This window comes from Amblyomma mixtum, chromosome 9 (genome assembly GCF_055824585.1).
Source record: "Amblyomma mixtum isolate Tamu chromosome 9, ASM5582458v1, whole genome shotgun sequence".
NCBI lineage: Eukaryota > Metazoa > Arthropoda > Arachnida > Ixodida > Ixodidae > Amblyomma > Amblyomma mixtum.
In genome coordinates this window covers 120,354,534-120,381,119 of record NC_143020.1, presented here as the reverse complement: position 1 = coordinate 120,381,119, position 26,586 = coordinate 120,354,534, and the positions used below count along the sequence as shown (strand labels likewise).

General features: G+C 45.5%; 2 protein-coding genes across 8 annotated transcripts in view; one reads left to right on the top strand and one right to left on the bottom strand.

Moving 5' to 3' along the window:
- LOC149331031 (chitinase-3-like protein 1) overlaps positions 1–26,586 on the bottom strand; it is a 177,264-nt gene that overhangs the window by 91,449 nt on the left and 59,229 nt on the right. The gene's annotated exons all lie outside the window — the stretch shown is intronic.
- Positions 306–24,809, top strand: LOC149331032 (kynurenine aminotransferase-like). 7 transcript variants are annotated; one of them, XM_089561753.1, is made up of 15 exons: positions 315–383; positions 5,263–5,374; positions 12,060–12,118; positions 12,515–12,659; positions 12,780–12,929; positions 13,816–13,902; positions 14,395–14,451; positions 15,656–15,775; positions 16,632–16,752; positions 17,051–17,127; positions 19,766–19,855; positions 20,230–20,416; positions 22,872–22,942; positions 23,626–23,712; positions 24,671–24,809. In XM_089561753.1, exons 3-15 carry the CDS (start codon positions 12,066–12,068, stop codon positions 24,728–24,730), a joined length of 1,305 nt encoding a protein of 434 aa, XP_089417879.1. In that variant the 5' UTR covers positions 315–383; positions 5,263–5,374; positions 12,060–12,065; the 3' UTR covers positions 24,731–24,809. The 7 variants fall into 7 exon arrangements, 6 of the variants coding, with proteins under 6 accessions (XP_089417878.1, XP_089417881.1, XP_089417882.1 ...); XM_089561754.1 differs by lacking the exon at positions 315–383 and adding an exon at positions 5,056–5,147; XM_089561752.1 differs by lacking the exon at positions 5,263–5,374 and having other exon boundaries at positions 306–383.

The following is a 26,586-nucleotide window of genomic DNA, read 5'->3' as shown; positions in this document are numbered from 1 at the left end:
AGACGTGAATGTTGAAAACAAAAACACGTAGTAACTGTCCCAGAGTATGTGACCACCTTGACCGCGTCGATCGAGGTGATGGATTTGCAGCGGCAAAGAGAAAAATAACGGATGGTAGTAAAGAGGCGCCTACGTAAGGGGGCGTGAGGGGGGACGACGGCTGCACGGCTACAGCACGACGAAGCGACGGCGCAGCCGGCCTTTCCCTCCCTCGCGCGAGTTCGCAGGGACTGGTTGGACTCGCCCACGCTACCGACGCTTCCCTGCTCTCTCCCGCGCCGTTTCTCCCTCTGTGCGACGCGACGTTGTCACGTGTCGTCGCCAGGGTCGTTCCCCCGCCCGCAGCACGCAAAGCATCTGCGACGCAGTTGCGCTCGCAGCCGGTGAGTTACGACTCTGTGTGCTAGCGAAACTTGGACCTCGCTCTCCTAGAGTTCGCCGTTCTGCGCACAACGACGCAGCCGATCTTGCTTGAGGTCGTAATAGTATTCGTTGTTTACAGTAACTGCCCAGCGCTAGGGATTTTCTTCACGATTTTCACGTTATGGAAATGCAGCAAGCCGCCAGGCGTCTGCCCAACGGCGTTTATGTCGGTGAAGTGACGGCCAGCATTGGTCAGCCTCCTACTGCATTCTTCTCCACGTCCGCTGACTAGATGAGGTCCCAGTTATCTAGGTTACACGGATTTCCGCGGAAGCTAAAGCTGTCTAGCGTGTGACATGAACTTGTGTTCTGTTGTTGCTATTTATTCACGCACTTTCAATTGCGGGATTTCATTCATTGTCATCTGGCATACCGCTAAAACAGATGAGAAATGATTCTTCGTGCGCACTTTTCTTGCACCAGTGCAAGCTTGGACGGGCATCTAAAATGCTTTACCCGTTGCAGCCGAAATTATGAAAGAACAGTGGAGACAAATTATTGGCTGCTGATTCTCAGATTATGTGCCAGCATTGAAACGCCAGTGTTACGAAATTGTTATCAACGCTGAAACTGGAGAATTAGAGCCGACAGGAATTGAGTTTATTCTGTGCGGTTAGTCAGATTTGTTTGGAAAACCAACTCAAAGGACTTTATTCATAACGAATGTTGTACGAACCCTTGTTCTCGTTCAGACACAGTTGAAGATTGGATTTTCAGCAACCGGTCTCCATCTGAGCAAATCAGTTCAGTCATATTCCCTCTGCTAACTGGGAATGGAACGCTTTCGGTGCAGTCTGCTAGCGTTGATAAACATGTTTTAATGTAATACAGCTAAGAACGAAAACACTGTATCGCTGTCGTATGCCGCTGTCCTCCTCGTCATATTTGCACATTACTACGTTCAACGGCTGATCACCTTCTAAAATCGACTTGGGGTCCGGATCATCACTGTTACGTTCACTCGTGCAGTCGCATTCAGTAGCAGAGAGTAAGGACAATGCTTCTTGAAGCACAAACTTCAACACAAGCTTCAATCCGCTCAGCAATGTTTTGACAAAAGGACTTGTGTTCATCTGGGGAATTGCAGTCATCCTTGTTGAGGATCATCTAGACCCCGAGGAAGAAAAATCAGAGTGGAATAAAGAAAAGGGGACGGTGGTATACGGTATGTTAGGTTGAACATCATGCAGCAAGGCATGGGGATATGAGGGATTCTCTAGCGGAAAGCTGCGGATAAATTGGACCACATTGGTTTCACATCTGTTGAGCCGCTGCAGATGGCTGATGCTGTGGGGAAAGTAGTAAGAGAGTGGATAAGTTTTTTCTAGGTAAAAAAAAAATATATATATATATATTGGTCAGTGAACTGAGGTTTTCCTCTCCCTCCTCTTATTAAATTTTGTGTTTGACACGGCAGTTTCGACAATATTGTATGACAAATCATAAGTCCTTCAGTCTGCTGGACGAATAACTGTCTGCGCTACACACAGCGTTCCAGGAGAGATGCATAAAATCTCCAGCGGATTACACTGCAATGCATTTCCTTTAGAAAATTCAAAGGGACACCATCGCCCAATACAGTTTATTCACGACAAACTCCAAATCATTGAATTATTCGCCAAAAATAAGCGTTTCAAGCGTGCCAATGCGACACACGCAATCTTCAATTACCCAAGGAATAAGCACATTTTTTTTTTATCCGAAATTATTTTCCTATTCTTCCCGCAACGGTTCTCACATCAGAGGCGAGGAGTTGTTGAACGCTAGCTAGAAGTCGTATACATTCGCGCCAACTTTTCCTTCAGACATCTTCCTCGCAGTGGCACCAAAAATTTGAAACACAAAGCGGTGGCCACTGGGAACATATTAACTCATATGCTCTCATGAAAGCTCCGTGTAGAAATAATTGCAAAGCGTGCATTCGATATGTCGCGAACTGGCGACTCTGTGCATTGAAGGATTAATCAGAGCCAATATCGCTCCCTCCTTCGAACACTGTGGACGCCTGCAGTGTTAAAAGAAGTGCTCCTCTCGAGATTCGCGCTACCGCCCGTCAGCCGTGCATGTTTTCGGGAAATATAAAATAAGGACTCCACACTCTAAGCTGATGAGGGCTTAAGGTTCCAAATACGTAAGTGCCTTTTACAAGAGTGAATAAGTGATGAAACACATTGTCAGGGCCCTGTAACAAATGTGAGGACAGCCGGCCACACTGGATCACCACCGCATGTGCCAGGGGGCTGTTCTCTGCACTCATACAATTAGGATGAGCAGTCTACACAGGAAAGGACTGGATTAAGGATTAAAATTTAACATAAAAAATTATTAACTGTCGCCTTCTTTTGCATCTGCACAGCACCAAGTGTCTCGTGTTGGCACGTGTAAGCGCTCCGGCTCAGTCTGGGCAGACTTACCTCCGTCTTCACGCTGGTCTATGTCTTCTCCAATTTTGGCAATAAGGCCGTAATTTTCCAGCGTCTGTGGTATTGCTTTCTAGGGACAGCCACGCAGTAAGTATTCTAATGAACACTTGCATCTCTTTCAGGTTATAAAACTCAGTCGATGCGTCTTGCAGAGATCAAAGTCCTCAACTGCAGTGGTGCGTTGAGCTGCGCATCTCAGCTGTAGAGCTCAGCTGTATCTTCGAGACTGACTCAGCTAATAAAACGCCATCCTTAGCGAAGGCCTCACTAACTACGATAAAAAACTTTAAAGGCATGGAGATGAGAGAGATTCCTCTAACCTCCTACTCTACGCTATGGGCTGTGCAAAGGGATGGAAAGGGATCATGATTAATGAAAATAAAGAAAAACAGTTTGTAAGAGGTTGGAAAAATGTAAAAAAAAAAGGCAATCAGTGCTATCTTTGCAAGACAAAGCGCAAGAATGAACGGAACACAAGAACAAGGAGGACGAGAGAGACGCCGTAGTGGAGGGCTCCGGAAATTTCGACCACCTGGGGTTCTTTAACGTGCACTGACATCGCACAGTACACGGGTCTCTAGAATTTCTCCTCCAAAGAAATTCTACCGCTGCGGCCGGGATCGAACCCGCGTCTTTCGGGTCAGCAGCCGAGCACCATAACCACTGAGCCACCACGGCGGCTCAACTTTTAGTTCGAAAAGTGGAGATCCCACATTTAAGAGGTGCATATATATCAGGCCACACAATCAGGGCAAAAGTACTACAGGAAGCAAACAAACAAAAGACAGAAACCCAGTTGTAACAAACAAACCCGTGACTCAAGCGAAAGAAAAATCATGACTACAAGCCAACTGAAATCTTAGGGTGAAGCTCTGAAAAGCGATAAAGCTGTGCACAGTTCATGGGATATCTCTAGACAAACCACCACTCCCACACAAAGCGAACACAAAGCGATCAATGCGAGCAACACAAAAACCATGCTAGCTGATGAAATGCGGCCACTCGTTTAAGAATAGCACTCATTTGTGCCTCTATCCCATGCTTTGCAGCGTACGGCTGCCCGCATTGGTCAGTGCGGCATTAAAGCAACTAAACTACGTTCCTCGGCGCACGGTGCACGCCACGCTGGCTGCCTTCCATGGCGTGCAATAAATAGGTCAAAGATCAACAATACTGAACGTTGGCTGTGGTCTTATTACGTCGGCCTCTTCACTACCTCCCGCAAGGGGCATAATGTCACGATGTTCGTCATCACCGAGCATTATTACAGCCAGTCAAGCGCTAAAGGCATACGGAGTCCCAAGGTGTGGACTCTCGCTCAATGCACAGTGGATCCCGCTAAAATTGCACTGGGGTTAAAAAAGCTGAGACGCAGAACTTTAACGGCACAAAAAGCTCGCCGGAGGCTTTCTGCGTGTAAAAGGAGGTACCTGGGCTATTCCGTCACAGCTGTTTCGTCGGTCCATACAAAACTTGCATTATTATGGTTTCGAAGTGCCTTAAACTCAGCTTCGCTGACCTTCAGAGCCTATCAGAGCCTATCGCGAGTGGAAGCCGCATGACGCACGAATTGGATTCAGAAAAAAACCTCTCCCAACGTGCGAACGTGTGACCACCGTGCCATAACGTTCAACTGCTCACAATGTTGTGCGACTATTACGATACTCTGCCCCCCCCCCCCCCCCCTACCCCCCTCCCCCGCCTCTACGAGAGGCGCGTGGCGATGGGACTGGAGTACGTGCCGCACCCTCGGATCCTGCGCTCACAAACGGCCTCGGTACGCGCGCTTCGACAGCAGGCAACCGCTGATCCACGCGCCGTCACTCAGCTAAAAAAACAAAAATTATGGCTGGGCGCGTTGGCACGGTAACATGATACATATCAGATAAGAAAGCGAGATAGGCAGCTGGGTTAAAAGGAGCATTTAAGCAGTCTGAGAGCCGCAGAAAAACCCGGCCACTCTAGACGAACCACTTGCGACATGTCTCTCAAGTATCTAGCCACGTCCTGTCGCGAGTCTTCTGGCAACACCAGAGGCGCGCGTCCCGTATCAGCAGGATATGCAGCCCCTGCTGTAGCCACGGCGAGGCGACCTTTGCCAAGTAGTTTGTCTATCTGCCTACAGTCGGCGCAACAAGAGGTAGCGACGAAAATTGACGGGTGTCAGCTCTGTGGTTACTTCTACCATGTGACCTATGGATATATCTGCGGGAAAGACTAGAAAGACGCCGGCGCTGAAGACATTGTGAGCTGTTTTGACCTATGTGTCGACGTCTGCTTCGCGCTTTAGCCCCAGAGGAGGTAACGACGCCTGCCGTAGTTTTATTCCAGCGGTGCTCTCGCTTTCGAGACGACGCTGGCCGGGGTTCTGACGCGTACAATTTTACGCCTCTCTCTCTCTCTCTCTCTCTCTCAGTATTCTAGAGCACTATACCCCCGGCGCGGCCCACGCTGATATTTCCCTGCGCAAAGGCCGGAGGTTGGCGGAGAGCGTTGGTTAATTTGTGTTCGCCCGCCGCTTGTTGAGCGTAAGCCCCTTTTGTTATGTCTCTTTGACCCGGAGCTGAACCTCCTCGGAGGCAGAACCATTGTCTCGACTTGTTTTGTACGTGTTTAGTTGGCTACAGTGCGATTCGTGGTGGAAAAGAAGGATATCCTGCTCGAGCGAAATAGCTTAAGTCGTTGTGTTAACCCTCAATAATACAGCAGTGTATTGCAAAACATCGCATTGCCAGAATTGTTTGCTTCTAGTGCTTTTTTTCCATTGACATGTTTACTGTATATCGTGACTCATGTACTTTCTTGATTTTTACCTTGCTATATTATTTTCTCATCTTGGTAAAATGCATGTTCTGCAACTGTAATGCGTCGGTGTGCTCTTCCCTTTGAATTTGTAAAATCGCCCCGCTTTTTTCATGTAATTTGTGTTATTTTTCGCGCGTTAACTATATTTTTACTATGCTGCCTAACATATGATTTGTTTTAATCTCTTTGTAACTGGAGGTAACTCTGACAGTCTAACTCCGGGACCTGCTTCTGCAGTGCTTATTACCCATGTAACATGTTTTTAATTGAAAACAAACCTAAAACCTCACACTAGGGTAGCTACTGTAGGGATATAGACCATAGACAAACGGTCATTTCCCTGCCTTTCCATTTGTCCTATCTCTGTCCATCGATGCATTTCGCCAGATTAGCACAACAGGAAAAGTATTCTGCCGCAGCGAAAACAGACGACCATTTATTTGGAGTTTCTCATTTCAGTTGTCGCCGACTGCACTATCACAACAAGTTTCCCTTGTGCGAATGGCGTAGCCCTGTTTGTCAGCGCGGAACACCAAGTTTGTTTCTTAGCCGCGTAGCAGAGCACTTATTGCATTCCTTCAGCTAAAAATATGTGTACGGTATACCACCCTGCATTGTTATTGCTGCATATGGCACTAAAAATTTCTTTCCCCGTGCAATAAAACGCGCACAGGGCAAGGGCCTACAGACTCCTAGATTGAACTCCTTCCGGCAAATGCCAGTGCTTAGTGCGAGCTATAGAAAGGGCCATGTAAACCGCACACGTCCTTCAGGGACTACAGCCGTTTCACTTTGAGCCGTTCAACTGGAGTGATGTGGAGGAAATGCGACAGCTTACTTCTTTTAGCCTCCACTTATGTGTAGTAATGAAGAGACACATTACAGATTATTTGAAGCCAGTTTATCATGCTGTCTATGATGTGCCGATCGAAAATCTCGAAGGCCCTCGACTCGATGACCATTGAAACTGGCCGTGTGGCAGGAGTATTAATCTATTGCTGAGGCATTCTAAGTCATATTTAGTTTTTTTTAGTCGTTCATAGTCGTTTCCACTTTTTGCTGAGCCATTCTTGATCCGGCCTATCTATCCTCTGTACAAGGTGAGAGAGGGTAATCTCCCTAATCACCACCTGCCACTTGGCAGGTGGCGCCTGCCTGGTACCTGGCAGGTGCATCCACCTGCGCCTTCACCGGCCTCTACGTGGCAGGTGAAGGTTTCACACAGACGCCGACGCCGGACAGTTTTCGCCTTCATGGCACTCCTAATGCTATATACCTAATACCTTCATTACTGGAGACACCCAATTACGAAGTGGATTTATACACATAAAATGTCTTGTTACTGCTCAGCCCAGCTCGCACGGCGGTTACTTACATTGCTAGCTTGCTCTTTAGGGCAGATATCGCGAACGCGGACGCGGATTGGCGATATCGCGAACGCGGACGCGGATTGGCAATGACGCTAACCAGGACCCTGTTCTGCGTTCTGCAGGTTAGTCCCCACAGTAGTTCTTTACGGACTGATTGTCGTGGCATTATTGTCCTGCCGTGCCCACGGAAGTGTCTTGACCTTGCCTATGAATGTCTTCTTGTGTGCAAGTTGCTTCTCAGCGGGGACATTGAAACGAACCCAGGTCCCACGCAGAAGGAAATGTTTGAAGAGTTGCTTGAGGGTCAGGCTGTTATCCGTAACGATATTTCAGACATGAAAGTTCAAATATCTAACATCGAAACATTGATAAACAGCCTTCAACAGACGTACACTCAACTTGACAAAAGGTTATCCGAATCTTCTGCGACGGAAGGGGATCAGGTTCAAACTACTCTGAAGTCTATAGAAAACGTTATTGGCTTCCAGTCAAAGAAACTAACTGATCTCGAAGACAGAAATAGGCGGTCAAACGTAATTATTCATGGCATTTCTGAATGCGACGATGAAACGGAAGCGGCCCTGAAGGAAAAAGTTCTCACCGAGGTAATGAGGGATAAGCTGCAGGTACAGTGCGAATCAATCGGCCGCATTCATAGGCTCGGCCGACAAGGAAGCAAACGACCGGTAATCATCTATCTGCAAGATTTTAACGAAAAGAAACTTATATTTCAAAACTGCAGCAAGCTTAAAGATTCAGGCATGTCTGTACAAAACGATTACTCGCAAGCAACGCTAAAGAAACGGAAGCTCCTCTGGGAAAGTGCGAAAGATGAAAAACTGCAGGGTAAAAAAGTACACCTACTTCATGATAAACTTAAGGTCGATAAAGATGTGTTCTTTTGGGATGAGACAATAAACATGCGCGTCAAGATTAACAATCAACGCTCTGAGCAGCCCGAGCCTTGACGCCTTTCCAAAGAATATGACAAGCACTTGCGTATAATCAACTTAAATGCCCGTAGCGTAGTAAACAAAACTGAACCTCTCGAGGTTTCTTTACTAGAACATGACCCACATATTGCCGTCATAACTGAGACGTGGCTGCGGACTGAAATAGCCGACGAGGATGTCTTTCCTAATTGTTACCAAGTTTTTCGTAGGGATCGGCCTTTCAGGGGAGGTGGCGTTGCAGTCCTAATTAAAGGCCACATACAGGCTGTTCTCCTTGAGGAAATTCCCGGCCTTGAATGTTTGTGCTTAAATATCTCATGCTGGGGCCATAACTTCATTCTGATTGCCATTTATAGACCTCCTGATGCCTCAGCTGATTATCTGTTCAAACTGGAAGAGCACATGTCTCGGCTCCAAAGAAGCAAATTACTACTTATTGGTGACCTAAACTTAGCAGGCGTTAATTGGGAGCGTTTTGAATCCCTTCCTCAAAACAGCAATAATTTAAACAATGTACTTAACATGATGTTAACGCATGACCTAATTCAAATAGTCCAGGAACCGACACGTGTGCAAGGAACTAGCAAATCTGTATTGGATTTGGTATTTTTGCCTAGAGGATTACCTGAATACACTGTTGAAGTTGTGGAAGGCATCTCTGACCACCTGCTTGTCAGTGTTCGCTTGCTCATTGTCGCTTGTACTCAATCTAATAACCCTGTGAAACGTTCTTTCAAAGACTACTCACGTGCAGATGATGCATCCATTATAGAACATTTGGAAACATGCCTAATCGATTTTAATGATACTGATTTGAACGCACTTTGGCGCCGCTTTAAAGATATGTGCCACTACTGTATAGATAAGTTTGTGCCGAGCAAACGTAAACTTGTTCATAGAAAAACGCCGTGGATGACGCGTGAAATAATCCACTTAAAGAGAAAGATAAAAAGGTTAAAGAAACGGCGCATGCATTTAGATCATTTAAAGGACTTAAAAGAAGGGCTTGCACGCGCAGTACACTCTTCGAAAGAACACTATTTTAATACAGTGCTTCCAAATTTCATTGTAGAGGAACCAAAAAAGTTTTGGAATTATATAAGCGAAAAAAAGAAACCAGTGTCGCAAATTTTGGTTGATGGTTCTGTAGTTACCGATCACGGGGTTATTGCGCACCACTTCAATGAGTACTTTCACAGTGTGTTTTCAAAATCCGGTGCTTGTACATCCAGTGACGCAGTGTTTGACCTCTGTGATGTAAATTTTGTTTCATACCCTGGCGTAGTTTCAATGCTACTGAATTTAAAAACTAAATCATCATGTGGTCCCGACAACCTTCCTAACGTCTTCCTGAAGCGATATGCTGAATCTGTTGCAAAGTTTCTAGTTATTATATTTCGTATTTCATTACTTCATGGACACCTACCGAGCGACTGGAAGATAGCCAGGGTTGTGCCAATACACAAGAAAGGTGACCGTGCATTATTACAAAACTACCGTCCAATATCACTTACATCATCATGTTGTAAACTAATCGAACATATTATTGCCAACCAGATTAATGAATTTTTAGATGCGCACGCAGTCCTCTCTAATTTCCAGCACGGGTTCAGAAAAGGATACTCAACAATTACACAACTAGTGACATTTATACATTCACTCGCTTCATGTCTTGATAACAACGGCCAGATTGATGCAATATTTCTTGACTTCAGCAAAGCTTTCGATAGAGTTCCCCATGACAAACTGATATTAAAACTCAGACGCATTGGCCTCCCGGAAATTTTGATCACATGGATATCAAATTATTTAACCAATCGCTACCAATTTGTCGCAGTTAGTGAGCAACAATCCGGTTGCCTTCCAGTCGGCTCTGGCGTGCCCCAAGGAAGTGTGCTGGGGCCATTATTATTTTTATTGTATATTAATGACATTACCACTGAACTTGATCCGAATGTGCAAATCAGGTTGTTTGCGGATGATTGTGTGCTCTTTCATGAAATAACTTCAATTGACGACCAAATCCATCTTAACTCCTCTCTTGCTAAGATTTTTGAATGGTGTGAAACGTGGGACATGCAACTTAACACTGATAAGACCGTCTTTCTTCGCTTCTCTCGCAAAAAAGCTCCTCTTTCTTTTAACTACAGGCTAGGTTCATCGCCTTTGCTGGAAGAGACTAAATATAAGTATTTGGGTGTCACACTTACTAACACTTTATCATGGAATTTACATATAGATAACATCTGCTCTTCTGCACTCCGCAAACTATACTTCTTAAGACATAAGCTTAAAACTTCTCCCCCTAGCGTAAAATTACTTGCTTACAATTCACTTATTAGACCGAAACTCGAATACGCATGTGTTGTCTGGGACCCGTTTACTAAACACAATATCACCCGCCTAGAAAAGGTACAGAGAAAAGCTGTAAGGTTTATTTACTCTAAATTTTCCCCGTATGACTCACCCTCTGAAATAATGCAGGTTAATGGTATTCAATGTCTTGCACAACGAAGAAAAAATTTACGTTTGGAATTTCTTTACTTGCTTTGGAAACAAGAATTAGCTATTAACCCTGCCCCATATCTGTCGCTTTCAACGTCAAGGTATACACGCCACCGTCATCCTAATTCTCTGACGCCGTATTTTGCACGAACAGATTTATTCAAGTTTTCATTTTTTCCGCGCAAAGTAACGGACTGGAATGATTCTTTATTGCCTTTCGCCACACTTTGATGTTTACTAACTTTGTTATTATTGTTTTGTTTGTCATTTTACCCACCCTGCTTGGACCTGTATAAGGTTTGCAGTATTCAATAAAGAAAGAAAGAAAGAAATCATAACTTAGCGTTCAATGTGAGAAGCAACAATTTGTTTGACCACTTTGTACTTCAAATGCACTGTCATTGTTGCTAAAGCCAATTAATCTAAGCTAACAAGTGTAAATGAATGACTCTTCATTAATGCATAAAACAGTGTTACCGTAAACCATGAATCTCTCGTGGTTGTTCGCTCGTACGCGGGTCCGCAGTTTTTTTGAACTGTACGAAATCAACTGTTATTTAAGTTCTGCTGGCGCCAGGAGCGTTTGTGAAAGAGAAAGCAATGCAGGTAGCAGCACACGTCGTTTACAATGCACGCTGCGGCATCAAAGCTATGAAGTTGCATCCATATCCAAGTTCAAATCTTTACTTTGGTATACACTGCCCGTCAACTATCCCCGTTAAAGAACAAAAAAAAATGTCGTTTAAAATTTGCAATTTCCATTGCATATCGAAGCATGCTGTAGCATGTAGTCCTTTTGGTGGAATCAGATAGCAAGTGGCATGCGTAGGCAGTCTTTCCAGCATTTGCCAAGCTTCTTGGCATTTGCTGCATAAGTCACCCCTTTGGATAGCCGTTGAGCTGGCTTTTATGATCTTCCGCCTGTATCAGCTTTAAAATGCTGTCCCGCGGTGTACATGGAACTGATAAAAAAAGGGATGCGTCATTTCATGGAACATGGATTGAGTTCTGAACGGTAAATACGGCTTTCAAAGCTGTAACAACTATTTTAACTAATACTGCAATTCATCCACGATTTTTCATATCGAGTGACTTGTTTTTTCTCTCCTTCAGCCATTATACCTCTTTTCGTTCCCAGCGCAAGTTTCAGCGATGTACATCTTGTGTTCTACTGTGTACTCAAGCGGAAACGTATCTGGGACTTTCGAGTATTAGCGGATACCTTACTACGAGCAGTTGTTCTCTAGATGCGCGGACTTTTAAGTTATTTCTCTATGCGATACTCAGCGGAACTTAACAGGACGAGCGCTTTTCGCGTCTTTCCTTCTCGTCCTGTTGTTGCACTGAGTCTCTTAAACAGTGCTGTTTTCTAGTTAATGTTAGTAGGATCTTATTTTCCTGACAGCAGTAGAGAATTAATATATGTTTCGCCATACATTTCGCAATGCAAGGCTGTAAAGCGAGCAACGCTTGAATCCAATCTTTCCGAAGCGGCTAAATTAGTTGATACGTTCAAATCTGGTTTCCTTTTTTTGCCCCATAAAAATGCTTTTCTTTTTCCTGTCTGTCCTGCGCGACAGCGAAATATGACCTCCTTGGGCGCCGCGAAGCGAGCTCAACAAATACACGACAGTTCGGGGTGAGTGGAGACAAACATTGTTTTGTTTCACGTCGCTTATCCCTACAGACAATTCCGATGAACGCAAGCAATGCACTAGTCCTCCTGATCGTGTTTCCTTAACTATGAGGCATTTCCAAAAGGAGTTCCGTGCACTGGACACGTTCGTGGGACCACGAACGAAAACGAGGCATTGCCGGGCCACTAGTGAGGGTTTATGTACAAAGAATGAAGCTTAATTTGCAGCTGCTGCCACCTTCAAACGTTTTTCACAGCTCAGCAAGAAATCTTGAAAGTTGTGCAATGGGTCAGTTAAGCGATATTTTCCGTTTGTCTGCGGACATATCAACACGCAGAAAACTCACCTTGGAGTGCATAAAACTAACTTGTAACTTGTTCATTTCACCTGCATTTCAGTTTGGATATCATGCAGCCTCTACAAGATACCGAAGGTTTGGACTTGGGCAATGGCTGTCCCGACTTCCCCCCGGCCGACTTTATAGTCGAGGCACTACAGGAAGCTATCTCGCAAGATGCCTTACATCAGTACACGCGTGATCTGGTGAGCAGACTTCGTCAGTTTACTTTTAGCGCCCTGCAAATCTCCCTCAATGACCACCAGTAATGCGTGATTAATATACTGCACGGATTCGCGAAGCTTACCCTTTTTCTTATCTTTCAGGGTCACGTACGTCTCGTCAATGCTTTGGCGAGGATGTACTCTCTTCTTACGAAGCGCGATATCGGTCCGGTCGAGGAAATATTGATCACAGTGGGCGCCCACGGAGCACTGCACGATACTTTCCAGGGACTGGTCGACCCTGGTGACGAGGTCTGCAACATTTCTCTTTTCCAGCCCCTTTTTCCATCTCTGTAAAAGTACTTCTTGCTGCGAAATCAGAACTCCTGCAAACCAGATGTCAATTTTTAGGCGCTAGCTTCGACCAACGCACCCATGAATTAGAAAGCACTGCAGCGAACTTCCGAAGAAATCACGCCAGCGTGGTACCCCGTGGCTTACAAATCGCGCGTGAAGTCTAGCACAACAACTGTGGTATCTTTGGCCAATTGTTGCAAAAAAAAAATCAAAACGCCGCAAATTTGTTTAAGCAAAATATAGCCCTATGTAAGCTCACTATTGCGCTCGATTATGGTTATAAAAGATGGTATGTCAACTTCGGACCGAACACCCGAAGAGCTAAGCTGAGAGAAAAAATTTGAACACAGAACGCCGCTACTGTCAGCTCTAGCCCGACTTTCTTTCCCGATTAAAAATACAAATTCCCACCAAAACCACGAGTTCTGGGATCGTTATCGCTACCGCTGGGGAAGATCTATGAGAGTATGCCAATATTTCGATACTCCCCGAAAGGAGACTGTCCCTTTATTGAAATCCACATCTATGATTTAGAGTGTTTTAGGTTATAACTGGCCAAGGCAAAAGACATTCAGAGAGTTGCTTATTGCTCTGCCGACTAGGTGTGGTCGCTGGCTCTCTTTTTCATTTACGATAGTCGATGCGTTGTAATCAGTACCATTTCGCTAGTCATATGGGTCTTTGAACCAAATAACCTTAGAGTAGCTGTACGCTCTTGCGTATTAAGCTATTTCAAATTAAGCTTAGTACGAGTCATTTTCCGACTTGTCAAGCCCAAGGAAGCTATCAAACCGAGGAAAAGGATTGCTCGCAGATTTCAAGCTGCACATTCACCCTGCAGGTTATCATCATTGAGCCATTCTCTAACCGATACGAATCCATGGTACGGATGGCCGATGGAGTTCCGGTGTTCGTACCTTTAAGGCCGGTAAGACGCTTCCTTTTCATCTGTACTGCATTCCGTGAATAAGTAACACCATAAGCTGTATTTCAAGAAATTATTAGTTGTTGAATTTCTTTAGATGCTGAAGCACAAAGAAACATTGCGGAACAGAACAGTAAACAAAGAAAAAGCAGCTATCTTAAGCAGCGTACATGAAATCTATGAACAAAGGACACCTGTTCATTGTTTTTTCATTGCGGATACAGAAACGTTATGTAAGGTTCGTTTCAACTTGTGGTTGCCAAAAGCACTCCAAACGTTAAATAACTGCTGTCAGCAGGAATGAAGAGAATTATCAGCGTAAGACTAATGATTTCAAAGGAAATAGTTTTAAAAGCTTTGAAATGAATGCAAAATATGACGACAAAGCCAAAATAGCAACTATTGGTATATATGTGAATATTTTGCACTTTTAGCTGGTATTTGGAAAATAAAAAATGTACACGCGGTTTTCGTTTCATAATTGTATTCACACAGTTGCTGAAACTTGGCAGTGAATTTCATATGAATACGCCTCCAAACTTCCGAACGAAGGTATGAATGCCTGCCGCTTCGTTATACTATTCCATCCTGGCGACACGTATTGGGAATAAAATTTCACCATCCAGGTACTTAAACCTGTTGGTTAGACAGTTGAAACTTACCATGAGCCTCGGGACTTTGAAACAAGTGGCCAAGATGGCAAGCGGGCACAAGCAATACTAGCGTCTTGCTGCCGGAAAACGAACGCCTTATTGACGCTTGAGAGAAACTGTATAGAAAAAATTCGCTGTGGCTTAGCTTGGTTAAGCCCGGTAATTGCGAAAGCAATATCCGTACCTACGCCATGGTTCAGCTGGTAGTGTAGCTGGTGGTGGTGCTTGTGGTTAGACTTGTGGCGATGCATCGGTTATACAATCCAATCCAATCTAATCTAATCTAATCTAATCTAATCTAATCTAATCTAATCTAATCCAATCCAATCCAATCCAGTCCAATCCAATCCAGTCAGGCCGCCGTTCATGTGCACCGCCGTCGCACACGGACGGCACGAGATGGTCGCCCAGCTCTTCGGGGTGACGTCACAACACCTGTGGCGCTCCTGGCGGAGAGAGCGGGAGTTAGGCCGCCGTTCATGTGCACCGCCGTCGCACACGGACGGCGCGAGATGGTCGCCCAGCTCTTCGGCGTGACGTCACACAGAGGCCATGCGAAAGGTCATTTCATGTGCACCGCCGTCGCACCGCAAAGGCTTGAAAGGAAAGTAGTATTGCTTTCGCAATAAAAACAAACGGATGTGGGCCCGCGCCATCAGCGCCTTGGCGAAAGCGACTGGGACGCTCGGCTCTTCAGCTTGGTTCAGCTTGTCAGGCAGGTGGGGAAACCACAAGCAGAATGCGTGCGATCACTTGACAGAAACAGCTCTTCTCTTTCCTATCTAGCCACCAAGTGACTTCAGGATACCACTAGCCCCACGCGCTCGTTACACTTCTCAGTCGTAAAAGAGAGTGGACTTTTCATCTCTGGAAAGTTCTTGCCTCGTGAAAATGGAGAGGCTTCACCGTTGGGAAGCGCTCATGTCTCCTGCTTCGTATAGGTGTCAGGAAATTAGCTTTTTTTAGTTACATTGGTGTGTTATTACGGATATATACACAACCCTACCAAGGCAAACGCTTACACGCTTTCGGAAGAAGTCTGGAAGCACCAAGTGGTAGCTCTGGCAACCACTGTTTATTTCTTTTTTCGATTCTTTCCCTAGAAAAATGAGGGCGAGAGAACAAGTGCTGACTGGATTCTGGATAAACAAGAGTTGGCTTCGAAGTTCAACCGCAAGACTAGGATTATCATTCTCAACACTCCGCACAGCCCTACAGGGAAGGTGAGTTTTGGTCCACACCAAATTTAGAATCAATTTATAGACTGCAAAGCACTTGTTACTATTACTGAGTACCGAAGGCTAGTTCCTTATACAATATACTAAGAAAGTTCCACTTCTAGTTGATCAATTCGAGCTCGCACTACCCTGTGCTACAGTTCCTGGTTAACTTAGTCGCTAGAGCTACTGACGTGGACAGGCGGTGGTCTTCGGTTCGATTCCCAGACGAGGACGAACTCATCTTCAAATACGAAGCTTCTAAGGAAGCTGTATGACTTCCTTTTGTATCTGCATGGCCCTGCTCAGGTGGACAGTAACGAATAATTACTGCCTGAAAAAATCTGGTTTATTATATCAAGAGGAAAACCTAACTGAAAATAGCCATGGGCCGCAGAAGACCGTCACGCAGAGATTTAAGGAAAGAATGGTAACAAAGCATTGATTACTTTTGAAACAATGATCTTTTTTCACTGATCGACTTGCGAGTTCTGTCTGTTTTTGGGCCCGCATTGTTACTTTCTATAGCATTGCGGCTATACGTCTTTAGTATTCAAAATTTCTCATACAGAGTGGTCCAAGTTCGTAGTTATACGCCATGCAATCAACATCTCACACCCAGCAAGTCCTTCTGTGAAAGCTTGCAGATACGCTCATTATTTAGCTTAACACCCTTTCCTGTCATAAGAGCTCGCAGCTATGGTGTCTTTCCCTATTTTCTTATCATCACAATGACATCACTATTCGTCTCCGTGCCGAATTGTCGTCATCCACGTTACCATTCGCCTCTGTGATGTGCATGGCCGCTATTATGCAGGCTATCAAGTAGGTTAACAGCGCAGCTTCATTTTCCTACCACCAGGTTTTCTCTTGGGAAGAGCTGGACACCATCGCGAGGCTTTGCAAAGAGCACAATGTTATCTGCGTCGTGGACGAAGCTTGGGAATGGGTGGTATTCGAAGAAGCCAAGCATGTTAGAATGAGTAAGTATGGCTTCTCTTGTCAGTGTCAATATACGCTTCAGGCACCCACCTTGAGTCAGTGCACAAACTAAATAACTTTATCGGTGACTACAATTTTGGAGGTAGACAAAACGATGAAAACTGTGCATTTCTGTAATTTGCTTCTTGTTCATTGCATGAGTGACACAGTGTCCGTACTAAAGTAGTGGAAGCTTTTCTTTTTTTTAAAAGACACTGTGCTTAACGTTCTCAAGGAGCTTTGCCGCGGAAGTTAATCTTATTGCGATAATCAACAAATTCAGAATATATATTCCGACAGACACACTACCTGGCATGTGGGAACGGACCCTTACGATTGGAAGTGCTGGCACTACCTTCGGTGTCACCGGCTGGAAGGTTGGTGTTCCAACAGCCTGCTTCTTTTCTTTGCCAGTATATGTTGACCAACTGAAATGATCTACCAGCTTGCATTACTGTCCTAACTTGTGACTGGCATTCGATATCGTTGCACTCAGAAGCATTGAACGAAACGAACAGTATGAACAGAACAAATCGACTTGTTTATAAACTGGGTGCTTTTCAGTCCTTTTGACAGTAGTTAATAGCCCGATGGAGGAAAGCTATGAACTGGAGAATAATTACAAGGGAGCTGCAAGAACGAAGTCTTGTGCTTCAGACGAGGCAACTGGTCGCTGGTGCTGTCTGTGAAGAGAGCCTTAGTACCGGCCTTACAGACTGAACGTCTGACTCAGTTACGTGCTTTTTAGTGCCCTCCATATACAGTCGAATCCCAATACATCGAACTCGAAGAGGACTGCGAAATGATTCCATATATCGCTAATTCGATATATAAAAATGCAAACAGATACGCTTATCTGTAACTTAGAAGCAAGAATATATTGTACCCACGCTAGTGGCGCACTCCATTCGAGTGCCGCTGCTAGCCCTTAGTTAGATTAGCTTCGCCGCATGACAGCGCTGTGGCGTGGAAAATGAGTACAAGAGGCCGAACGCCACCCTCATGCTCACCCCATGTTCGCCTTGTCAGGGAGCTTTACAGCGCTAACAATGGCAGCAGGTGCCCAAGGCCGCGCAGCCAGCCTGTCTCTGCGCAAAAGGGGTCGAATCGCGCCTTTAGGAGACGGGCCATTTGCAGAGCCCTTCTCCTAAAGGATATCTCGATATATCGAATATTCCTCTGAAAGCGAGTTCGATAAACGCGAAAAAGATTAGTGCACTTTTGGAGGATATTCTCAGGCAGATGTTCTGAATGTTTCATACAAGCAATAATTCTGCACATCCGGGTTCATATACCTGGGCTCGACTGTTTATGTTCTCGAATTTTCTGATCGTTTGTGCGATAGCGAAGCCCACCAACCACGTAGTTTTCTTTCTGGTTTGGTTTGGTTTATTGAGGTTTAACGTCCCAAAGCAACTCAGGCTACGATAGACCCCGTAGTGAAGGGCTCCGGAAATTTCGACCATCTGGGGTTCTTTAAAGGTGCACTGAAGAGGAATCTGAACTTGTCTTTTTGCCGCGGGAACTCGATCTATAACCTTATAACCAGGTGCACCTATGTACCCATTCCCAAGAAGCCGTGAAGCATCTAAAGAAAGTCCGCGGTACCCTTCGGGTTTCCCAGGCCATACATGCTGCTTGTAAATATTACCCGGTGCCTATACGCATTCAGTGGGTTCAAGCTCGCACAGATGTCCACAGCATCGCACCTGACATATCTCGTGAGACTGACACTCCACAAACTCCACCTGCCTCTTTGCCACCAGATCCACTTCTGACACATCTAACATCTTCAGCCTCCCTCAGGCAGCGTACACGTGCTCTTATTCCCCCGTGTACCTACCCCCTTCCCCCCAACCTATCACGGGTGGAGGAGGGCTCTCTGAGGCGGCTGCGTGTCGGAGTGGCCCTTACGCCTGCTGTTCGCAACCAGTGGAAAAGTGACAAGATTTCTGCGCCGCAAAAATGCCCTCACTGCGAGGCACCCGCTTCCGACACCAATGTCCACCACCTACTGTGGACATGTCCCGGAACTTCACTGGTGCGCGCTCGAGTTCTTCAAGAGGCAGGACTGTCTGCAAACAATGACTCTAGTTTGAACGTGTGGGTAACTAAAAACATTTACGCCCGAAGCTTATGCGACTATTTACACGCAACCGGGCTTCATGCATTTCTGTAACTTATTCTACCTTTCGTGACTAACACCACGTCTTATGCCGCGCGGCACACTCAGCGTCACAAATAAATAAATAAACTCGATCTACACGTTCTGAGCTTTCTTAGAAACTTCGATTTATTGCCTTGTGTGGCCGATTTCCCTCATTAAATCGAAGTAACCTGCGGCTCCCGCCTTTTTTTTTTTTAATTCTTCCCCGTACGGTGGGTGGAGTCGACCAACGCATGGAGTGCCTTTCAGCCAGTCCCGTGGCGGCTTGCCGCTCTGCCATCGGCGGAGTAATACGTAGTAGCCCGTAGAAGCAAATAGTCCGCGCGTATTTTTATTTCTGCGGGCTTATTTTGCGGCTATATTATCTGCGAATGAAACTATTTATTCACGGAAACCTAAAAAACAAAATAAAGTGAAAGCAAAGCCTCCACGGAGCTGGTTGAAAGGCACTTCACGCGTTGGTCGACTCCGCCCACCGTACGGGGAGAATTCAAAAAATAAAGGCGGGAGACGAACGTTAATTCGATTTAATTAGGGAAATCGGCCACACAGGGCAATAAGTTGCAGTTTCTAAGAATGCTAGGAACGTGTAGATCGAGTTCCCGCGGCAAAAAGACAAGTTCAGAATCCTCTTCAGTGCACCTTTAACGTGCACTGACATCGCACGGGCCTCTAGAATTTCATCTCCATCGAAAATCGGCCGCCGCGGCCGGGATCGAACCCGCGTCTTTCGGGCCAGCAGCCGAGCGCTGTAACCACTGAGACACCGCGGCGGGGCGTAGTTTTCTTTCTATTCGCGCAAATATCCTACAGCTGGTCCGCACATACATCTTTGCGCTCATTTGCAGATTGGCTGGGCGTACGGTCCACAGCCCTTGCTGAGGGGGTTACGCCTTGTCCACCAGAACTGCGTAGCCCTCGTGAGCACCGTGCTCCAGGTGAGGCTTCAGCGCTTCTTTTACGCGTGTAGCTTCTCTACATCCCGCCGTGCGCTGTTCTAGGCTACTCCAGTGCATCGCGAAGGGTGCAATTGCCGTCTCAAGGCAGCCAAATAAATTCACCTTTGCAATGATCGCCTCTCTACGTGAAGAATTAAATTATAATAGCTCCTCCATTTTTATTAAGCGAACAATCGTCTCGCGTATCAGGCTGGATTACAGTAGTTTCCAGAAGCAATAAGCGCAATGGAATTCGCACCACTAAGGAAATGGCTGTGTGGTTGGTATAGCAAAAACGGTTGCATGTATTTTTCAACATTTTCTATGCACTATATCTATTTCCATTTGGGATCTCTTGTATGCCTTTTTTCAAGGAAGCCGTAGCCGTGGCCGTGGAGAAAGTCACAAAGGAAATGACCACCCCCGCGGGTTATTTAAGGGCCCTGGCGGTCTCAATGCAGAAGAAACGGGATTTGATGTGCAGAGCTTTGAGCTCTGTCGGAATCGCATCTACCGTGCCCGAGGCGGGTCATTTCATCGTCGCCGACTTCTCAAGTATTGGTAAAATATGCCTAAGCTGCACCTTTCATGAAGCTTCGAATCACGCTGCCGCTCCGCTTTTCCGCTGTCTAGCCATGTTACCGAGGCAAGTTATACTGATTTATATTTTGACAACGAGTGAAAATCTACATTACGGTAACAGAAGAGCGGTGAACTTATTTTATTCGATTTCTATTTGTACAGCGACGGTCAACAGATACTTTTGGGTTGCTTCAGTGGGACGAAGAAAATATTCTGCTACCAACCTAAGAGCGTGCATACATGCTTTCCCTGCAAGAATCCGGCCTGAACTTTGCTCTAGATGTTTTGCGTCAGACAGAAAACATTTGATTGGCCACATTGTTTGCCACTCTGCTTAATTGGTGGAAGAAATTAACCCTTAGCGCTCAAGCCCGTAAATGTAATTAGTGAATGCGAGTGTCTGAAAGTGATTTCACCCGCAACACTCGTAAATCGGCCGTTAACCCTCGCGTATGGGGAGAGAAACCTGACAGCGTATGTCTTTTTAAGGCGTTTTTGGGGCGTAACACTTGTAACCGGATCGCGTTCAGTTCGAAAAACAGATGGTGCGCCAGTTCCTGGTGGCTGCCCGCAGGCGGAAATAAAGGAGCATTCCTAGTCGTCGCACTTCATTTTTGATGGGATAGCATTTGGGTTGTCTTTCAAAAACCACGCAGTTTCTCCGCTGAAATTCGCTGATTGGTCAAAAGGGTCGCGACGTCATCAGCATCGCTTAATTTGGAAATCTGACGACTAGAATGTTGGAGTACCTTCCACTGGATTATCATCACACATATCACATATCATCGATCACCCATATAAAGTTCGCGCCCCACACTGCCGTACAAATCTGTTTTCTGACTCTTGCTTGCCAAAAACTATAACGGACTGGAACCACCTTCCCCCCTCCATTGCCTATATTCAAGACCCTGTGGCATTCAAAAACGCGCTAAAAATTTTTTTGACTGTCTAGCCTGCTTATTTCATGTTTTTTCTTGTCACTTGTTTGCTGTGTCTGGAGCATTTTGTTTCTTTTCTTAAGCCCCGCAACATATGTTTCAGTTTTTATTTATTTCCAAATACTGCGGGCAGCAGTGCTGCCCAAGCAGGAGTGCCTGTACGCGTGTGCTTTCTCTTTTTTTCTCCAAATTGCTTTGTTGAAATTTTGTTCAACCCCTGTACCCACCCCCTCTGTAACGCCTGCTAGGCCTTGAGGGTAAATAAATAAATAAATAAATAAATGTGGTATTATACTAACCCTGCAGCTCACTCTTACCTTATTCCGCCCACTAATCACCTCTAAGCCACATTTATCTACCTACTAATCCCTTCTAAACAGTCTTAATCCAACCGCTAATCTACCTTAATCCATTTTATGGGATGGGCCTAGCTCCAAAATTGGGGTGCCCTTTCGAATGTTTGGGGTTGGGCGAACTTCAAATGCTATCGCATTCTCTGCTTTAAGAATGTCTATACGAAAACCTGAAGTTTTTATGTGTTTAAACATTTTTTAATGCGCTTTATATTTCCGAGAACCATAATTTAACTTATAAGTTTGAAACTTCTACTCATGAGTCCAAATATCGGACTATTATTCAAGCATTCCCGAAGCCAAAAATCACAAAACTGGCCCAGCGAAAACAGTTTAAATCGACTTGAGTGATGAAATCGCAGTTTTTGCGCAAGAAGCCTGAATAAACGTGCAGACAGTTCACGTGGAGCAGAGCCTCTCACGCAGGAAAGTTGAAAGTTGAAAGTTTATTGAGTAATACAATAAATGTTACAAATGTATACAGCGAGAGGTCCCATGGTACAAGACCGCGGGCGGGACCTCCCATGAAAATAAATTTCAATATGCAACATAATATAAAATACACAACACATTAATTAGCGACGAAACAGAATAAATATGGGCACATAATGTAATATTAGTTACTGAAATATTTAAATACAAACAATGTAATGCACGAAAATGTAAAATAAAACACAGATGCCGCGATACATAGAATCAATAACATAACAAAAAATCACAAATTAAGAAGGAAAAGCATTAGTTTGACCTTGAATAAAGAAAGCGTATTAGTTTGTTTGACGTCTATGTTCAAAGAATTCCAAAATGATACGGATGAAAAATGAAGGCAATGTTTGCCGTAGTTAGTTCTGACCTTAGGTAGTAAAAAGTTATTACGCAGCGCAAAACATGTGACGATGTTGCTCATGATCGTGCCGAGAGAAAATATGCTTAGCGGGAGATAATGATGAAAAATCTTAAAGAATAGGATACCAAGGTTGTAAAAATAAAGGGCCGAGATAGGTAGAACGTTTAAATCTATGAACAAAATGCGGGAGGTTGGCGTATTCTCGCGCAGGGGTGCAGAACACACGGTCATTCTCGGCTGCTGTGCTGTCCACTCTGAAGGATGCTGAGAGGAGGCCTGTTTGCCTTTTCTTCCAGCCTCAAAACTTCATTTGGAAGGAAAGGAGCCCAACGATAGCATGCTAGCAAGGTGGCTGTTTACGACAAAGGTGTGTTCCATGGCGTGCCTTGCTTCATGCTTCCGGCTTTGTAGAGTCACTATCACAGTTTCGAATGGAGGTCTTGAGGGAGACGTGCGTGAAGGTCGGACCTGGAATTTGCCCGAATTTGGGCAGCGAGTAATGCTAACCCAAAACCTAAGCACAACTTCCAAATCTGCATGCTGTAGCACTTCTGGTTTTGTTTGGTTTATGGGGTTTAACGTCCCACAGCGACTAAGGCTGTGAGAGACGCCGTAGTGGAGGGCTCCGGAAATTTCGACCACCTGGGGTTCTTCAACGTGCACTGACATCGCACAGTGCACGGGCCTCTAGAATTTCTCCTTCAAAGAAATTCAACCGCCGCGGCCGGGATGCTGTAGCACTTCTTCCCTTCATCTGGAGTCGATTGGCGTGGCCTTCACCTATTACTTCCAGCACCTTATCGGCCGTGCGATCTGCCTATAAGAAATGATAGGCCCACGCTCTCCACATATGGGGCCCTTTAGGCCCCGAAGGGAGGTTTCTTTCGTTTTGCTCGGCAGCTTCATCATCCTGAATGCTCAATAACAAGCCTTACTTTAATAAGTGCAACCTTTTACCTTTAATGCATTAATATATATGTCTCTCGCGCAAAGGGCCGCCACTGGCCACAGAACTCAAACGTGGCAATAAAGTACAGCTGTGCATTTCAGAATCTGCTTGTGTTTCCTCTGAGCGCCTCCTACAGCGCAGACCACAGGCAGCTGGCCGGATGTCTGATGCGGATCTGCTTTGCGAAGGTAAGCCGTGATGTCTTGCATTGTCTCGGGTTTTTTTTAATTGGATGGTTGTGACGTCATAGGTTCTCTTGTAACGGTAAATAGGCCGGTTGATGCTTACAGTAACATTCCTATAATTTTCTACTTATGACCAAGTAAAGAGCGCATTCTTCCCGGTTAGGTGAGGGTGACGGAATTTCTATCCATTATTCCTGCCATGCACTTAGCTGTGACCAATGCATGTCAACGACCTAAAACACAACACAATATTCGTCGAGATGTGAAACTTTCAGTTTCCATCATCAATTTATATGAAGCCGCATTCTATATTTTTTGCTTCTTCATGCCGTAGAAGGCAACTCATTGTAATTAATATTTCACTCTGCGTCAAGTGTTCAGTGTCTTTCTGGGCCTTGGTGTAATTGACAGAACGTCAAATATCGCTGTAAGAGTTCAAACTATGGGCGAATGCCTTTTAAATCTGCTAGAGCGCCAATCTAGTGTACAACGTGAAAACTGTTAAACATGTTTTCCTACAAGGCTTCAAGACAGAACTATGTCCGTGTTCACTAAAATATCCAAGCTGAAAAATCTGCAGTGTGGCTTTAAATGAGATGCAAGATCGCGTTTCAGGCAAGGTACTCAACCATTATAAGGACAATGGCGCATCAGAACTTCTATGGCTCTTGCATGGAGTATGAAGGCAGCCAATTTCTGCTCTGCTCCAGTGGCATTGTTAAAATTCTGGACAAGACTGGGGCTTTTACTCGAACCTTGTTCACTTTTGGTGTTTTCAAGAATCCCACCTTTCTGCCTTTGCACAGCGTAGTAGTAAGGTCCAGTGTTTAGGGGAAACCCCCAAGGTGGAGTAGATTTGTGATGAGCCAATAATTACTGACTTTTTCATTGCCAGTTGCAAATGCAGATTACATCCATCGAATCACTGTTTCTTCGCGTTTTTTTCTTTCGTTTCTTTCAGCGTGACTCAACTCTTGAGAAGGCTGCAGCTATTCTCTCACAACTTGCTGCGGTGTCTTGATGAACTCTGAACGACGCTGAAGATTGGGCTGGCCACTGCATTTTCGGTATTTTTACGAAGCAATAAAAAGCACCCGTATGACAATAGCTCGCTTCACTTTTACGTCTTAAGCAGATGTGCAAAACAGCGTTAAAAAGCTGCACAAGGAAATTGGAAATTGGCTTTTGAGGAAAGGAAATGACGCAGTAAATTTCTCATATATCATATAAGTATCTCGGTGGACACCCGAACCGCCGTAAACAATGTCCAAAATGGATTCAGACGAGTTCCAAGCGACCCACAGCCTGTGCCTGACAAAGCCTGTGCCTCTGCCCCGGAGTGGGGGGTGGTGGTGGTGGTGGTGAAAACATTTATTAAGAATGAACAGGAGGTATGTTTGGATCAGCCCGTAATGAACCGATCCTTACAAACACTAGGTGGAGGTCCCTAGTATGGGACCCCAGTGGCGGTTGCCGCCGCCCGGGCGCGCCCGACTAAGGCCTGTTGGGCCTGTAAGTCGTGGCAGCCGAGCAGGGTCGCCTCCCAGTCCTCCCGGGTTGGGTTGGGGATGGGGGGAATAGCGGGGTTGGAGGGGCAGGCCCACACCATGTGATAGGTTGCGGCTGTGGGCTGCGGTAAGCTCGACTCGGAAAGCAAACCAGAAACGTCGAACAAGAACGGCCACAAACGGAGTGTCGTGCGCTGTTTTTTCAGTGACAGCTACTGCTGGACAAAACTTTCACAAAAGCACGTTTTAGCTTTTTTGATGCCAAGGGTAGTTGCAGGTGGTGTAGGAAGAAGCGTAGAGCGTAGGCAGTGTCCTTTCGTCAGCAAAAAATATTCAATGTCAATTTGCACGGAAGTTTCGCGCCTAAACGTATGCGCCTGAACAGTGATTCGGAATCAAGCGGCCACCGCTTCCGCCATGAGAGGAGATGTGGAAACGGCGGCCAATTCTCTTTCCATGTTGGTTTCTTGCTGGCACGACGGCATTACGCGTACTTGGTGCACGGCTGCTTCTTTGAGGCCACATTCATGGCTTCCAGGAACCTGAACGGAACGTTTGCCTGTTATATCAAGAAACTTATCTGCAATGGTCTTCAGAAAGCAATCCTCAAGGCAGCTGGAAGAGCAGCAGGGAGTCAGCGTAATTTCACCCCCTGACGTTTTGAAGGAAGACAGCACTGTTCTACTAGGTTAACATAGGCAGCCCGTAGGCAAATTACCCCATAGGCAAATTAGAAACTATCGAAAGAAAGGCAGTCAGGCGTGGGTTTAACATGTACCGACCTTCTGACTCACCCACCGGACTGCTGAATGAAATCGGCATTCCCAGCCTGAAAAAAAAAAAAAAGGTTTTAGTCATGCAAGTTTTAATAAATAAAATTTATTTATTTAAATTTGCACGACTAAAACCTCCGTATCAACTACTGCACAACCAAATTTGATAAAACTGCCAAACGTTCTCTACATGCCGCGCGTGCTAAATATGGTTTGGTTTGGTTTATGGGGTTTAACGTCCCAAAGCGACTGAGGCTATGAGAGACGCCGTAGTGAAGGACTCCGGAAATTTCGACCACCTGGGGTTCTTTAAAGTGCACTGACATCGCACAGTACACGGGCCTCTGGCATTTCGCCTCCAAAGAAATTCCAGCCGCCGCGGCCGGGATCGAACCCGCGTCTTTCGGGTCAGCAGCCGAGCACCATAACCGCTGAGCCACCGCGGCGGCCCCGCGTGCTAAATATAAAAGCGCATTTAGGTAGCGGCGACTACTTCTGCAGCGCGTGCTGTGTTAGAGATGAGTAAATATCTGGCTTTTTTGTGACCGCATGAGTGAAGAAGCTGCCAAGGAAGCCTATACAAAGCGCACATCATC

Coding starts and splice junctions, on each gene's coding strand:
- LOC149331032 (XM_089561752.1), top strand. CDS start 12,066: ATGACCTCCTTGGGCGCCGCGAAGCGAGCTCAACAAATACACGACAGT. Junction 22,943..23,625: donor GGTGGCTGTTTACGACAAAG/GTGTGTTCCATG, acceptor TGTGCATTTCAG/AATCTGCTTGTGTTTCCTCT. Junction 23,713..24,670: donor TGCGGATCTGCTTTGCGAAG/GTAAGCCGTGAT, acceptor CGTTTCTTTCAG/CGTGACTCAACTCTTGAGAA.